The sequence below is a fragment of the Urocitellus parryii genome, chromosome 7 (genome assembly GCF_045843805.1).
Source record: "Urocitellus parryii isolate mUroPar1 chromosome 7, mUroPar1.hap1, whole genome shotgun sequence".
NCBI lineage: Eukaryota > Metazoa > Chordata > Mammalia > Rodentia > Sciuridae > Urocitellus > Urocitellus parryii.
In genome coordinates, this window is record NC_135537.1 from 149,034,853 (window position 1) to 149,052,454 (window position 17,602).

At 38.3% G+C, this 17,602-nt stretch overlaps 1 protein-coding gene and 2 pseudogenes across 1 annotated transcript; 2 read left to right on the top strand and 1 right to left on the bottom strand.

The window, feature by feature from the left end:
* The first annotated feature begins 9,868 nt into the window (after nt 1-9,868).
* Nucleotides 9,869-9,996, top strand: LOC113189337 (small nucleolar RNA SNORA70; annotated as a pseudogene).
* Nucleotides 9,997-10,846: 850 nt separating this feature from the next.
* Nucleotides 10,847-11,083, bottom strand: LOC113189300 (large ribosomal subunit protein eL39-like; the record flags this gene model as incomplete). The annotated part of the gene is made up of 1 exon (XM_077801273.1): nt 10,847-11,083. A coding segment is annotated over one exon (237 nt), but the record flags the coding sequence as incomplete, so codon positions are not given.
* A 1,795-nt stretch (nt 11,084-12,878) lies between these two features.
* On the top strand, nt 12,879-13,033 carry LOC113189330 (large ribosomal subunit protein eL39 pseudogene; annotated as a pseudogene).
* Nucleotides 13,034-17,602: the final 4,569 nt, after the last annotated feature.

The following is a 17,602-nucleotide window of genomic DNA, read 5'->3' on the forward strand; positions in this document are numbered from 1 at the left end:
CTATGGGCCTCCCTAAATTGCTAAGGCTGGCTTTGAACTCAACAGTTCTCCAGCCTCAGCCCGTTAGCCACCTTACACAGACAGATTATGTGCTTTCATGCACAAGGCCCTGGGTGTGGTCTCCACTTTTCCTGTGCCAAAAAATAAATAAATAAATATAATAATAATAATAATAATAATAATAATAAAATTAAAGGAAGAAAAAAGAAAAGAAATTCTCCCTTCTATAATAAAGTCCCAAATTTGATCCTCCCCAATTTCTATTGGACCTGATGAGTCTGGTTTCTACTAACAGTAGCTAAATCTCAAGTTTCTCCTTCTCAAATGGTGGAGCCCCTGTGAAGCACCTCCAAAGTGAAACTAATGCCCCCTGTGATCAATGAAGGAGACATTCTATGTGATGAATGCACTCAGAGATCCATGACAAAGAAGAGCATAAGCAATTCTGAAGGATTCTTCTTGTTGAGGAATAAAACTGGTCTGTTTTTCACATTTGGTTTGAAAAAGAATTGACTGGGGGCTGGGGATGTGGCTCAAGTGGTAGCACATTGTTTGCATGTGTGCGGCCCAGGTTTGATCCTCAGCACCACATACAAAAACAAATCCTCAGCACCACATACAAAAACAAAGATGTTGTGTCCGCCAAGAGCTAAAAAATAAATAGTAGAAAAAAAAAAAAAAAAAGGAATTGACTGGGGACTGAAAGAGCTCTGCTTCATTGTTAATTTTCTGGCCCACTGGGTGGATAGGTAAATAAAGTTCTGTTTCCTGCTGCCAATGGTTGTATCAAAATATGTTCCTTGAAGCAGTTAGCTAGAAAGGTGAGGTGTTGGCTCCCTGTTACATAGTTACTGAGACCAGGATATATTTCAAAAGTATAAATATACCATTTTACTTCCCCAGTTGAAGACTTGTGATGATTCATCATTGCCCAAATCACAAAGTCTACATTTCACAATGCAACTTTTAAAGCCCTTTGCAATCTAATCTAAACCTTTTTTTTAATATTTATTTTTTAGCTTTAGGTGGACACAATATCTTTATTTTATTTTTATATGGTGCTAAGGATCGAACCCAGTGCCTCACGCATGCCAGGCGAGCGCGCTCCTACTTGAGTCATATCCCTAGCCCTTTAAACATTTTTTAACCTCTTTCCTTATTCCCATCCTACCTCTTACCATATTCTCCTATTTCTATTTACTTTTCCTCCTGATACTGGGGATGAAATCTGGAGCCTTTTACATGCTAAGCAAGCACTCTGCCACTGAACCATACCCTTCAGTCCCAGTATTTTTTGAGACCTGATCTCCAATTATGCTAAAAATCTGGCCATTGCCTAATAAGGTAGTATATGATGAGTCATGCTCCCTGTGCTCTTGACACATATTACCAATATTGAGAACACCTATTTATCCTGAATTACTTAGAATACATCCTGCCTGAGCTGTCAGGAAGCTCAAAGTTAAATTTGTTGCTGCTCACTAAACTTATTCTTGCTAGCCTAATTCTTACTAGCCCAATTCTCTTTTCCATTTCTTTGGACCGTGTCTTTAGATTTCAGACTTAAAACTACTTGTGTGTGTGTGTGTGTGTGTGTGTGTGTGTGTGTGTGTGTGGTACTGGGGGCTGATCCCAGGGGTGCTCTATCACTGAGCTACATTCCTAGTCCTTTTTATTTTTTAATTCCAAGATAGGGTCTCACTAAATTGCTGAGAATCTTGATAAGATAATATATATTATCTTTTTTTTTTTTTTTAAGGAATACCAGGGCTGGGCCAATAGCTCGGTTGGTAGAGTGCTTGCCTCACATGCACAAGGTGCACAAGGCCCTGGGTTTAATCCTCAGCACCACACACACACACACACACACACACACACACACACACACACAAAAGGAATACCTCTGAGCGAAGCACAGTGGCACATGCCTGAAATCCTAACATCTCAGGAGGCCGAGGCAGGAAGATAGCAATTTCAAAGCCAGCCTCAGCAATTTAGCGGGCCTACGCAAGTTAGCAAGACCCTGTCTCAAAGTTTAAAAAATAAAAAAGGGCTGGGGATGGGGTTTGGTGGTTAAACAGCCTGGGTTCAATCCCAGGTAGGAAAAAGGCAAAAAAAAAAAAAAAAAAAGAAATACCATACCTCTGCGTGTGGTGGCCCAAACCTATAGTCTCAGCTATTTGGGAGGAGGATCACTTGAACCTAGGAGTTTAAGGTTAGCCTGGACAACATACAGAAACCTTGTCTGGAAAAAATACATGCTGTTGTTCAGTCACCAAATGGGGCTGGAGGTGTACCTTGGTGGTTGGAAGAGCACTTGCTTAGCATGTGGGGGGTCTGGGTTTAATCCCCAGAACCACAAAAATAAATTAATTAAGATAATGATAAGTACTTAAGTGTATAAACTGTGCAGTTCTGGATACTTCCCTAGTCCACTCCCCAGAAATAGCTACTGGTAAATGTAATACATACATTTCCAGATTTTTAATATAAACAACTGAAAGTCTTACATTGTTGGTGAGAATATATAAACTGGCACACCATGTTGGAAAACTGTTGGGCAGCGTCTATCAAAACAATAAATACATGCCACACACACATACACACACACACATACACACACACTCATGTTTCATTCCCAGGTTATATGCTTAGCAGAAATATAGACACGTATGAACTAAAAAAAAAAAAACACATAAAAGAAGTGTCCATAGAAGTTTTATTCCTAGTAGTCCCAGTTGGAGAATAGATAAATAAAATTGTGGTATGTTCACAAACAATAATGATCGCAGAAACGAGACACGAAAGAAAATGTACTGTATGGTTATATTTATATAAAATTCAAAACAGGCAAAACTAATCTATGATGATAGACAGGAGTGGTTACCTCTGAGGAGTTGGTTGTGACTAGAAGAGTACATGAAGAGGCATCTGGGCTATTAATAGGTATAATTGCTTTATAATAATTTATTGAACCAAATGTAGATCCAGAATCTTGCATTGGATGGACGTTTATTTATTTATTTAACCATTTCCCTATTGATTGGACATTTATTCTTATTGTAATGCTGCACTAAACAATTTTGTACATATTTTCTTACATCTGTATAAATATATCCATGTGTTGCTTTACATAGGGAGATATGTTCTGAGAAATGTGTTTTTGGGCCATTTTGTCATTGTGCGTACATCATAGATTACACTTACACAAACTTAGACACTGTCATGTCACTAAGTGGTATAATTTTGTGGGACCAACATTGTTCAGTCATTGACCAAAATATCATTAAGTGGCACATGACTTTGAAAAGAGTACTTGTGGCTTTGAAAGCAATATATGTTATAAATGTTGATGGGCATTGTCAATAACCTACAAAAATTCTATGTCAATTTGTATCTTCACCCGTAGTTTAGAATTGCCAATTTTTATAACCTAGAAATTTGCTGGTACAAGTCTTTTAAATGCTGTCTCTCTAGTAGCTGAAAACATTTTCTCCCTGCTGCCTCCATTCATACTTTTTAATTGTTGAAGTTGAAAAACTTTCCATGTTCTTAGTTGTTGTTATTTTTAAGGAGCTTCTTATTTATGTCTTTTTCTTCTTCCTCACAGAACTTGTAATGTTTCAAACATTAGTTAAGGATACTGGATACGGGGCTGGGGATATGGCTCAAGTAGTAGCGTGCTCACCTGGCATGCCTGAGGCACTGGGTTCAATCCTCAGCACCACATAAAAAAAAATAATAATAATAAAAGAATACTGGATAGGTGTGGTGGCACACACCTGTAATCCCAGTCACTCTGGAGCTGAGGAAGGAGGATGGCAAGTTCAAGTCCTGCCTCAACAACTTACGGAGACCCTGTTTCAAAGTAAAAAATAAAAAAATAAAAAAATTAAAAAAAACACTGGGAAGGGCTGGGGTTGTATCTCAGTGGTAGAGCACTTGCCTCGAATATGTGAGGCCCTGGGTTCGGTCCCCAGGACAACATAAAAATAAACCAATAAAAATAAAGATATTGTGTCCATCTACATCTAAAAAAAATTTTTTTTAAAAAGGAAGCACTGGGAATGTAGGGCAGTGGTAGAGTACCCCTCGACTCAATCCCTAATAACACACACACACACACACACTTGTAAATTATTTTTCTTGGATTATCATTTGGAGTATGTTTTTATTTATGGTGAAATAAAAAAAAAACAACAAAAAATATTTTTTACGCATAATGTTTCTTGTTTTTAATGTTTTCTAGTGTCTTTTGCAACTTAAAGCTAGTCAAGTTTTTCAGAATTTGTCTTATGCTGACAATTTTATATCAGTTTTTTTCAGGAACACAGTGTACTCTATGAATATTCTAGGGGAGGAGATCAAGGTAATATTGGACAAGTCCTTCTCACACATCCTGGGTTGGCCTCCTGGACACTGGTCTGGGGCAAACAGGACAAGCTGTCTTGCTTCTCAAGGCTGTCATGAATGCCTCTTTGATGTGAGCCTCTGAAGCCTTTGAAATGGGTCAAGGCAGAACATTTACTTTTTATATCAGCCACATTACACACAAAATGAAATGTCACAGCGTTTTTAATACTGTTACATTTTCAAATCTAGCATATTAGATAATGCCACCCAAATAACACTGCTTCAGTTATTTTTTTAAAGATCATAATACTTGAAATTTAACAGTGTGATCCCTTGCCTTTATGTTTGAAGAGAAATTGATGTTCCCAAAATGAATCTTCCTTTCTTCTCTCCCAAAGAAACATTACAATCCCCAAATTTCTCCTTTCCCAATTCTTCCTTTACCAGAGTGTAGCTAGAAAGGGCTCATCCGGATGAAAGCTTATTGTCAGGGTTTTTTTTGTTTTTTTTTTTTTTTTGGACAACCGCAGCTCTGTCCATCTTCTATTAAGACCCATGGTGATTCTTCCAGCTCTTCCAGGGATGTTCCAGCCCAATCCTGTACATTTCCTGAATTCTAGAAGGACAGAAGAAAATATTGCACAATCTCCTTAACTACAAAACTTCATTTTCCAAGCAAGAGTGATTTTTCTGCAATGTAGTAGCAATCTTAATCTAAAGGCTAGGTACCCATTGCTGGGGCACAAGAACTTCTTTGTTTCAGATCTGCTGAGAGTTTTATCAGTCCATTCCAGATACTTAGAGCACATCATATGTGAAATTAACATTCCATTGGGAGGGGACTGGGGCTGTAGCTTAGTTCAGTGGTAAAGCACTTGCCTCACATGTGTGAGGCATTGGGTTAGATCCACATAAAAATAAATAAAGATACTGTGTGTCTATCGACAACTAAAAAAATAAATAAATAAAAAATTAAACTGGGAGGCACTGAGGGTATACTCAGTGGTAGAGTACTTGCCTAAAATGCACAAGGGCCTGGGTTCAATTCCCAGCATCATTAACTAACTAACTAACTAAAATAAAGCTGGGTGTGGCACACACCTTTAATCTCAGTGATAGGAAGTCTGAGGCAAAAGGATCACAAATTTGAGGCCATCCTCAGTGATTTAGCAAGACTCTATCTCAAAATAAAAAAGGGCTGTGAATATAGCTCAGTAGTAAAAAGCCCCTGGCTTCAATCCCATAACCAAAATAGTAAAAATAGCAAGAAGAACATGAGAATAATTTAATTGGGAGAAGGCCCACAATAAGAAGTATGACAGTAAGGTTCACATGGCCTCAGAAGAGAGATTTATCCCATATATAAACTTCCATTTGTCCCTGGCGATAATAGCGCCTGCATGACTTTTGTCTCTCTTTTTTTTTTTTAATGATCCCTTCTTTCCAGCAGTCAAAACATAAGACCAACAAATGCTCCTACCCCAGAATTTAAATGCTGCACAAGTGATGAAAAGATGAAGTGATTGTCAGAACTCACTCATAAGAGGGGTTGTATCAGTGTCTGGCCACAGCAGGGACAGTAAACATTTTTTTGTCTTCATATTTTTTATTGGTGCATTATAATTATGTATAATGGTGGGATTCATTGTTACATATTTGTATCTGCACACCAGTAAACACTTCTTGATAAAAGACAACTGCAGGTATTCCTGTTTCTTGGGCCTACATTGTCTTGGCCTTGGTTCATTTTCTGACTTTGATTCCTCAGTGTTGCATTGATGTTATGAGCCCAAATATCTTTCCACCAAGAATACAAAAGCTAAAAGATACCCCCAAAGAAGGGAGATTGACACTGAATAGTTTAAAACTGTAATAAATGGTTCACTACATCTTCCTACTTTCCTTTAGTGTTATTTCCATATATTTAAAACTTCTGAATTTCCATTACACCTTTAATTTCTCTATTCCTGACACCCCGGTGCTGAGGAGAGTCATAGGATGTGGACTCCACTCTTGTTTGGGGTTTGATTCCACATACTTACAATGGGCATCTGTTGAAGAGTTTGTTTTCCCTGCAGTGTTATCTCTGCTGCTTCTACAACCCTCTACTGCTGTGGGTGTTATAGTGGCTTCATCCTATTCCTTAGAGTTGCAATTTCTGCTTTGTGGGTGAGTTCTCCTTTTATTTACATTCCTGGACCCACTGAAAATTTCTCCTACACCAGTTCAGTGTTCAAAAAGCCAGCCCAAGATTTGAATTTTATGTTGTTTATTCTTTGTGTGATGCTGGGATCAAAACCAAAGCTTTGTACATGATAGGCAAAAGACTCTTCAGCACTCTTGCAGAAGAATTAGTTCTAAACCTCCTATTGCTTTGGGAAAGTGGGTGAAGGGTGAGTACATCACCGTGGAATGTCAGGAATGAAAGATGGTACATTTTGGTTCTTAAGTTCAAAAGCTGTTTGTGTATCATGAAGCAAAAAAAAAAAAAAAAAAATTAAGAAAGTAGATAAGGGGCTGCAGGCATAGGCCAGGCCTGTGATAGAGCCTAGCATGCATGAGTCCCTGGGTTTGACACAGAACCCCACCCACTACACACAGAGAGAATTATAGAAAAGTTGTATTTTATACACACCAGAACTTGCAGGATCCTGAGAGTGAGCACCTGTTTACTTACATTGTACATATAAGTAACTCAATTACCTCACCCTAGTTCCATTCAGCTGTGCTTTCTATTTGCTGTTTTCACAGGGTACTTTTTTTTTTTTTTTAACCATTTCAAATGTATTAGATGGACATTAAATGGACAGCCAGAATAACTATTAGATTCACAGGGTACCTTTTAACATTTTCCCAAACTGTGGCTTTCTCTGAGGGAGATCAAACTACTTCAGAGATTATTCCAGCTACTGAACTCACACTTTGTAAAATCTTAGATAGGCCCCAAACATCCTCTCTATTTTTCAAGACTGTTATATCTGAATATAGCTCTCTCTCTCTCTCTCTCTCTCTCTCTCTCTCTCTCTCTATATATATATATATATATATATATATATATATATATATATATATATATTCCTTTCATTTCTAAGATCACAGGCTTTCCTCCTGATAGGCTCCTCTTCTCCCTCACATTCTGAGAACCCCAAGTCTACCCTCTGTCAGTTCTGTATAAAAAGTTTACTGTTGGGGCTGGGGATGTGGCTCAAGCGGTAGCGCGCTCGCCTGGCATGCGTGCGGCCCGGGTTCGATCCTCCAGCACCACATACAAACAAAGATGATGTGTCCGCCAATAACTAATAAATAAATATTTAAAAAAAAAAAAAGTTTACTGTCAGCCTAGATGACACCTGAATCTCTAACTCACTAAGGGCTGGCAACAGAAATCTCTATTACAGTCTAACAATTCATATTTCTTCTATACTACTAATAAGGGTTCTTTTTTTTTTTTTTTTAAAGAGAGTGAGAGAGGAGAGAGAGAGAATTTTTAATATTTATTTTTTAGTTCTCGGCGGACACAACATCTTTGTTTGTATGTGGTGCTGAGGATCGAACCCGGGCCGCACGCATGCCAGGCGAGCGCGCTACCGCTTGAGCCACATCCCTAGCCCCTAACAAGGGTTCTTAAAGAGGATTTTTTTTTCTATGCCATGGCATTTATTGCTTTCCTTTTCATTCAAACATTAATGGCACTATTAGGACTTTCTATGAAACCAGCAAATAGTTTATTTTTTTGTTGGTGCTTTATAGTTGTACATAATGATGGATTTGTTGTTACATATTTGTACATGAACACAATATAACAATATAATTTAGTCAATATCACTCCCCAGCACTCCCCCTCCCTCTACTTCTCCCAATCCCTAGGGGATTGTTTCTTCATAAAGGACACACCTATCTGAAACTAGATATCAAACTTACAACTTTGGAACATTATCCAGTTAAGCAAGAGCACATCTTGCCACATAATTTTATGCATTCTAGTTTGGAAACGCTCCCTGGTGGACAAAACTAGTATGGTTAACATTATAACAACCAGGGCTGAGGGTGTAGCTCAGTAGAGAGCACTTGCTTACAGTCCCCTGATAATCACTAGAGCGAGCCCAAAGGGTTAACATGCCCTCCAGTTGGGTCTACTCCATTATGAAAACCAGCCAAAATAGACTGTGATAACTTCACCACCTTTTACTCTTGGCTTTTCTGCTGCCCAACCTTAAAATAAATCACGATACAATCATTAATAGAAAAATATTTAGGCTGGAGTTGTGGCTCAGTGGTTAAGAGCCCATGGGTTCAATTTCCCAATACCAAGAAAGGAGAGAGAGAGAGAGAGAGAGAGAGAGAGAGAGAGAGAGAGAGAGAGAGAGAGAAATATTTATTGTTCCAATTCATGTTATTATGCTGTCCAAGTTATTAGCTACTATAATGGCGAAATATTTTGGGAAAATGCACGGGAGCAGTGTCAGGTAATGAACCTTTGCAATGACAGGAAGTAAGTAATTAGTATGTCCATTCTCCAGCAGCACATAATACTTAATCCCCATTGGAAAAAGTGTGTATATATATATATATATATATATATATATATATATATATATATATTTAGTTGTAGTTGGATACTATATTTTAATTTTATTTATTTATCTTTATGTGGTGCTGAGGATCGAACCCAGCGCCTGGCACATGCTAGGTGAGCGCTCTACTGCGCAGCCACAATTTCAGCCCCAACAGGAAAATTATTAAACCAAAATTCCATATATCAAACAAGAATATGGTAGGTATGTTATTATTTGAAAAAAGTAAAAATTTTATAAAGTAAATATATAGTTATATATTAATCTCTTTTAATATATTTTTTAATTTTTAAAAAATATTTATTTTTAGTTGTACACAGTTTCTTTGTTTTATTTATTTATTTATTTTTATGTGGTGCTGAGCATCGAACCCAAGGCCTCGCATGTGCTAGGCTAGCGCTCTGCCGCTGAGCCACAACCCCAGCCCCTATTTTTAAAATTTTTAGTTAACTTATTTTGTTTACTTCTGTTTATGTGGTGCTGAGGATTGAACCCAGGTCCTCACGGGTACGAAGCAAGTGCTCTGCCACTGAGCCACAAACCCAGCCCTATATATTAATCTTTAAAAACAATTTTTTTAGTTGTAGGTAGGCACAATACCTTTATTTTATTTATTTTTTTAAAGAGAGAGTGAGAGAGGAGAGAGAGATTTTTTTTTAATATTTATTTTTTAGTTCTCGGCGGACACAACATCTTTGTTGGTATGTGGTGCTGAGGATCGAACCCAGGCCGCACGCATGCCAGACGAGCACGCTACCGCTTGAGCCACATCCCCAGCCCTATTTACTTTTTTTTAAACATGGTGGTGAGGATCAAACCCAGTGCCTCACATATTACCACTGAGCTACAGCTCTAGCCCACCCCCGCAACACAATTATTTATTTATTTATATGTACATTCATGACTGTTTCTTTCTCCCCGACCCTAAGGGCCACAATTATCTATAGTCAATGAGACAAATCAGGCTATTTAACTTGTGGTGGCCCTGTGTGCAATGGCTGCGTACAGTAGACTCTTTGGTAGCATACACAGCTTTTATGGGTTATCCTAAGGGACCTTAGAGACAGTCCTTCCTATTGTACAGTCATGCCTCTGATCTTCTGCTTTTCCTAGTCTAAGCTCCAGACAGGTATACAGGTGCCTTTGAGAAGCCCCAAGGCACAGTGGCAAGGATTTACTTTGGCCAAGCCATAGTATCCATCTGCACCAAGCTGAAAAACAAGCAGCATATGATGGAGGCCCTAAATAGGGCCAAGTTCTATTTCCATGGCTACCAGGAGATCCACATTTCAAAAAATTAGGGGTTTACCAAGTTCAATTCGGATGAATTTGAAGACGCTACTGAGAAGCAACTTATCAGTGATGTGTATAGGGTCAAATACTTCCCCAATTGCAGTCTCCTGGTCAAATAGTAGGCCCTGCCCTCATGAGAATTCCACTGTGATACCCTCTCCTAAATCATGCCCACTGATAAATTTTACTTCCTTTCAAAAAAACAAAGATAGCAATTAAAAACTCTGGAAATCTTTTAAACAAAGCTAGGAAGCCTCAAGCAGAGAGAGCTTACAGAATGGATCCTTAAAATCTTTTTTTTTTTTTTTTTGATACTGGAGATTAAACTTTACCACTCAGTCATACACAATCCCAGTCCTTTTTATTTTAAGACAGGGTCTCACTAAGTTGCTTAGGGCCTCACTAAATTGCTGAGGTTGGACTTGAACTTGTGATCCTCCTCTTCAGCATCCCAAGTCATTGGAATTAGGCGTGTGCCACTGTGTTTCGTTTCTTTTTTTATTTTTCCAAAGATTCACATATTTATTACTGAACCAACTGAACTGGGTACTATGATGCTTTCATACCTAAAGAAAGATTAGCTTCCCAGGTAACTATGCCCATCTGTCCTAACAGTAATGATATTTTCAGCTTGACATGGAAAGTTGATCAGGACCATGATACAGCATAAATACATGATACAGCATCTCATGTGGAATTCCTTGTAGACCCAGGTTGATTTTCCTCCACTGTCTCCTTTTGGAGTTGTACCTGATTTTATTATCAGTTTCCATCTGAATCCATTGGGGAATGGAATCATTTTGCTTTTGTTTCTTGGTTAGGAATTTGTTGATCCTGAAAGGCTTGTGAGAAGACACAGTGAGGGATGGAATCAAGCACACACATCATGACAACAGGAAAAAGCCCTGAAATAATCTGTTTTTGTTTTGGTTTTGGTACTGGGGATTGAACCCAGGGGCACTTAACCACTGAGCCATATCCCCCAGTCCTTTTTATTTAGATACAGGGCCTCGCTAAATTGCTGAGACTGGCTTTGAATGTGCCCTCCTACCTCCTGAACTGCTGGGATTACAGGTGTGTGCCACCACATTGGGCTAGATTCTCATTTTTTATCTCCTCTGTTTTCAATATGATGTTGCCATCCTGTCCTTCCTGTTTCTCAAGCAAACCTGCCTATCCCTGTCTTAGGATTTTTGGAGTAGCTGTTCCTTCCGCCCAGAACACTTTCCTTCTATGGTTTCATGTGGCCGGCAGCTTCTTGTTATTCAAAACTCAATGCAACTATCACTTCCTCAAAGTAGCCAGTGTACATGAAAGTGCTGGCACATGCACACACACATACACACACACATACACACACACACACACACACACACACACACACACACACCCATCACATGAACATATTACCATGGTTTATTTTCTTCATAGCAGATATGGATTTATCTATTTAATTTGCCCACTTGTTTATAGATCATTTATTTCCTCTCCAGTTAGAACCCAAGATACAAGTAAAAATAGACACTCAAATTACTGGTTAATAAGTCTCATTTTGCTGATTAATAAATCTATTTTTCTTTTTTGCCTGTTTGGGATTGATAATATTTTTCTGAACTCACGCTTAAGATCAATACAGACTTTTCACAGAGGCTGCTCAGCCAGCCAGTAAATGGGAAATTAGCATCTCCTTCTGTATACATATATCAAAAGGGAAGGATTGAGCTAGAGCATTCAAAAGAATGATCCAGGGGCTAGAGTTGTGGCTCAGTGGTGGAGCACTTGCCTAGCATGTGTGGGGCCCTGGGTTCAGTTCTCAGTACCGCATATAAATGAATGAATAAAATAAAGATCCATCAATATCTAAAAAAAATATTAAAAAAAAAGAATGAGCCATGTAGAAGTATGGAATCTGGATAAACTATTAACTTCGGCATGTTCTGTGAATAAAATAGAAAATGTCCAATATGAATTCTGCTTGGAGTAGAGTAATGTGGGGGTTGAATGGGTAGTGATGTTGAGGGAGAAAGGGAAAAATAAATTATGTCCTGGGGGGTTAGTGTACTGGGCCTATTGTGTTATTTCTGATCATCTTGATACATCATAGAATGGAAGAACTTCTTTAAGAACAAAAATTTAAGGAGAGAAGAGATCTAGCCCTGTCTGACAAACCAAGCTTCAATGGGAATGTTGATGGAAAGGTGACTCCAGCATGCAATGCCTAGATGCCTTGCTAACTGTGCAGACCTTGACAAAAGTGACTGAGAGACAAGGAGTCTATTAAAAGGGCCCGTCCTGGAGCACTTAGAGGCAAAGAGAAAACCTAGTCTCCACATCCTCATTTCACAAAGAATTGACTATGAAATTTCTCCCCCACGCCTTCCCAGTCTATTTTCTGCTCTAAGGATATGGAAGTAGAGACCCAATGCTCACATAGGGGGATTCAGCTCTACCCCCAGACAATTCGGTTACATCCTACACTCAAAATTAGTTTCCTTCCACATAGAATCAAAACTTCCAAATTAGCAGTCATTATCTTTTTTTTTTTCCCCCAGTACTGGAGCTTGTACTCAGGGTTACAGTCATTCGCATTAAAAGGCAATGCCTGCTCGCTCCTTTTTTCAGCCACTGTGGTGCGAGCACTGAATTCGGTTTCTCACCATGTCTTTTCACAAGACTTTCAGGTTCAAGCGATTTTTGGCCAAGAAACAAAAGCAAAATCGTCTTATTCCCAGTGAATTAGAATAAAAACTGGTAATAAAATCAGGTGCAATTCCAAGAGGAGACATTGGAGAAGAAACAAGCTGGGTCTATAAGGAATGACAGGAAATGGCACACATATTTATCAAGGCTGTGATCATCTTGTCATCATGTCCACCTGAAAATGTCTGTACTCTCTGAATAGTTGGGGAAATTTAACTGGGAATGTGTGCTTTCTTTGGTGTCACAGCTGGAGTACTGGTTTTGGATGGTTTGCTAATAAATATGTGAAACATTTGAACTGCAAAAAAAAAAAAAAAAAAAAAAAAAAAAAAAAAAAGGCAATGCCCTAGGGCTGAGGCTGGGGCTCAAAGACAGAACACATGCCTGGCATGCGTGAGGCACTGGGTTCGATCCTCAGCACCACGTAAAATAAAATAAAGATATTGTGTCCACCTAAAACTAAAAAATAAATATTAAAAATAAAGGCAAAGTCTTAGTCAGGCTTGGTATTGCATGCCTATAATCCCAGTAAATCAGGAGGATCACAAGTTCCAGGCCAGCCTTTATACCCTGTCTCAAAATAAAAATAAAAAAGCGCTGGGGATGTAGCTCAGTAGTAGAGAACCCCTGGGTTCAATTTCCCAGTAGAACACATGTGTACACATACACATACACACACACCCCAAAGCTGTCCAAGAAAGAATATCTTTACAAATGTATAACATGAAAGTGATATGAAGACTAGTCAAGAATAAGTTTCAGAGTGAGTAGCTATGGATATAAGAGTATGTGAGGTGAGTGGGGGAAGCTTTGAATGGTGAAGGAGAAGAATGGGAGAGGAGGCGACAGACCAAGAACAAAGATAAGGTTTCCTGAGTATTACTAGGCCTACAGGTGCAGAAACTTGAAGTAGCACTTATCCTCATAGCATTTTTTATCATTTTTGGTACAGGGGAAGACAACACAGCACAGGATTTATTCTGGAAATGACACTTTGAAATGTCCAGGTTGATAGAAGGAAGGGATGCAAGGGACGTGAAAGTACTCCTGAGACAGTAGCACAGGTGACTATGAGGTCAGATTAGAAAGGGAAGGAAGAGGGAGGTCAGACCAGAGAGGCTACCATGGGACTAATAGTAATTGGGAAAACATAAGGATAGGATTGGAATAAGGACGGAAGGATAAGGGGCCTACAGGTCTCTGTGTGATCCAAGAATAAGAGTAGTAAAAGTGAAGGCATGGGAGAGCTGGAAAGAAAGGTGGAAGATAGAATGGTAGGTACCTTGGAGTTAAAGATATGTAACATAATTGAAGCAATTTCTAGGATGGTCACATGTAAGTCTGATTGACCTGGAGTGAAATACATGTCATTTGAGTTGACTAAGTCATGTAAGAGTGAGGTTATGGAGTTTGGTTTTCCTTCCTTTGCAGTTCTAGGAATGAACCCAGGAATGCTTTAACATTGAACTATGTCCCCATCCCTTTCATTTTTTTACAATTTTGACATAGGGTCTCCTAAGTTGCCCAGGCCGGCCTCAAACTTAATCTTCCGGCTTCAGCCTCCCAAATTGCTGGGATTACAGGGATGTACCACTGTGCCCGGCAAGGTTTAGTGTTCCCTCCAAAGGAAAGTTACCAGGCTGTGCACAACATGGGTTTTAAGAGGTGTATGGTGAGCAAGGTGCTATGGAATCTTATAAATGTAAAATAGTAAGTGTAAACTTGTGGATAAAAAATAAAAGTCGTAGAGAGATTTTTTCTCACCTGAGAGGAGTACTGGTTTGGTAATAGGAGAGAAAGCAGAAACATTCAAAATTCTCCCCTGCTCCTGTCATGTATGAATTATTGGAGACCACGAACCCACTAATGTAAAAAAGGTAGTACCAAGAGTAAGATTTTCAGAATAAGACAAGAAGAAGATTTGGGAGGAAAAAATATGAAGGAAAGGAGAATATCAAAGGAATCATTGATAAAGGAAATACATATCTGGAAATTAGAGTAGAAAGATATTTTAGGGAGGATAGCAATGGGAGGAGGAGGCATTGGTTTGGAAGTATAGGAGAGAAAAAGAGAACAGTGAACAATAGAGACTAAATGGTGAGATGTTTTTATTTTGAGTAAAACCTCTAAGAATAATGATTCAGTTGACCTTTACAAATGTATAACATTAGATGAATGGAACTCTGGAGTCCTACTCGTACGGTCTCCTGACATGGCTATACTCTGATAAGGTCTCAGTGGTTTCTGGATCATGATATCCAGGCTGGAGAGCTAGGGGCTATGTTGGAGTGAGTCTAGGTTGACTCTATCATTCAATAAATTTCAGACATTATATACAGTTGAGTGGTCAATATATTCATTATTTATCCAATGAAAGATGTACTGGATGTAGTCGTAAATAAATAAATAAAGTCTTCAAAAGGATGAAAATATTAACAAATCTCAGTCTGTCTTTCTTTTCCTTTTCTTTCCCTACCCTTTCTTTTTTTTTTACAAGAAGTTGTTTTCACTTAAACAGTAAAACAGTGCATTTTCTTTTTTTTTTTTTTAGAGAGAGAGAGAGAGAATTTTTAAAAAATATGTATTTATTAGCTTTCGGCAGACACAACATCTTTGTTTGTATGTGGTGCTGAGGATTGAACCCGGGCCGCACACATGCCAGGCATGCACGCTACCGTTTGAGCCACATCCCTATCCTTCCTTCCTTCCTTCATTTCAATAGTTGTAGGACTGAAATAGAGTGGGGTTTGAGTCTGCTTCCTCAGAGGAATGGAGAAGCTGAAAGACTATCTTGCCTAAAGATATGTGTATTGACCAGATGAACTTAATTTTAGGTAGAAAGGTGTGTTTATTGAGCAGGAGTTTGAGGAGGGGGGAAGAATTTATTGTACTCTATCTATGAGACATGTCCAAGAGTCAATCACTGAAAGTGTCTATGACTCAAGCCTCTGACATAAATGTAGGGAAATCAATCCATTGCTAGATTAAGTACAGGAAAATGTCCTTCTTTGTTTTGAAATAATTATTTTCATTATGGGGATGTAGATCAGTGATAGAGTGTTGGTTAGTATGTGCGAGATCCTGGATTTGATCACAAAGAAAGAAAGAAAGAAAGAAAGAAAGAAAGAAAGGGAGGGAGGGAGGGAGGAAGGAAAAGGGAAAGAAAAGAAAAGAAAAGAAAGTTTGGAAAACCAGAAAAATTTCTTGTCTTCCAACAATTTTTTTTTTTTTTTTTGAGACAGGGTCTTATTATGTTACTCGGGTTGGCCTGAAATCTCTGAGCTCAAGTTATCATTCTGCCTCAGCCTCTCAAGTAACTGACACTATAGGTGTGCACCACTGCTCATGGACCCTCCAACAAACTTTTAACTTTATAGAGACATTAGTATTTATCTTTGTAGAGTTATTGTATTAAGGCTACCACATGCATGGAATCTGGCACTTATTATCATTCAACAAATAGTAACCATTATTATCATTTTTAGTCCATACAAACTATACTATTTAAATTTCATCACATTCTGGTAAAATAAGAATAATTATTTGGCCACCTAAAGAGAATTTAGAATTTGTGTGATATAATGTACATGCTCTGATTGATTGGTGCCCAACCCAAATGGTTAACCACTAGGTCATCTTTTTGGAATCTGAGAATAGTAAGAGCTTTTCCTGATACCAAATGCTAGGATCTGGACTCCTAAGATTCACTTATACTAAATGACTGTTACCTCCTCTGACCCAGTTATTTGATGCATACTCAGAAGTTAATTCACTACACAGAGCCCTGACTATATGGTGTGTGAGTGTGTGTGTGTGTGTGTGTGTATGTGTGTATATATATGTAAAATATATATAATATATAGTATTATATACTATATATATAATATATAGTATTATATACTGGGAGATGAGTAAGACTATAGGCCTGGAGTTAAACTAACTCTGTTCAAATTCTTTTTTTTTTTTAATATATATTTATTTTTTGGCAGACACAACATCTTTGTTTGTATGTGGTGCTGAGGATCGAACCCCGGGCCGCATGCATGCCAGGCGAGCGCGCTACCGCTTGAGCCACATCCCCAGCCCCCTAACTCTGTTCAAATTCTACCATTTGTTTTCTGTGTGATCTTGAGCAAGTAATTTTCTACAAATTTCTATTTCTTCATCTATAAAATGGGGATAGTGATAGGATCCATCTCTTAGAGGTGTGAAATCAACTGAATTCATACAGGTAAAGTCCTTAAAATAAAGCCATGTGTACAGAAATGCCCAATAATGTTAACTATTGCAATAGTAATGATATTATTTTTTTGATAATTTCACACAAATGTTCACCTTAAATTATGGCTGAGGGCAGATGTGGCTGTAAAGTTGATTTTATCCAATTCTCTTACAAGACTTTTGAGAAACTGAATCTCACAGAGAAAAATTGACTCCTTGGTGAGATACTAATGTAATAATCACTGTGTTAAAACCCCTTAAACATTATCCCATTTGTTGAGGGGGGTACAGCATAGTGATAGAAAAGCTTGCCTAGCATGCTCAAGGCCCCAGGTTTAATTCCCAGCAAGAACAACAGCAAAAATAAGTAAGTAAGTAAATAAATAAATAAATAATAAAGGCAAAAACCACTATACCAGAGTCATTAATTCTATACCAGTCTGCCTTTTCAATCCCCAGTA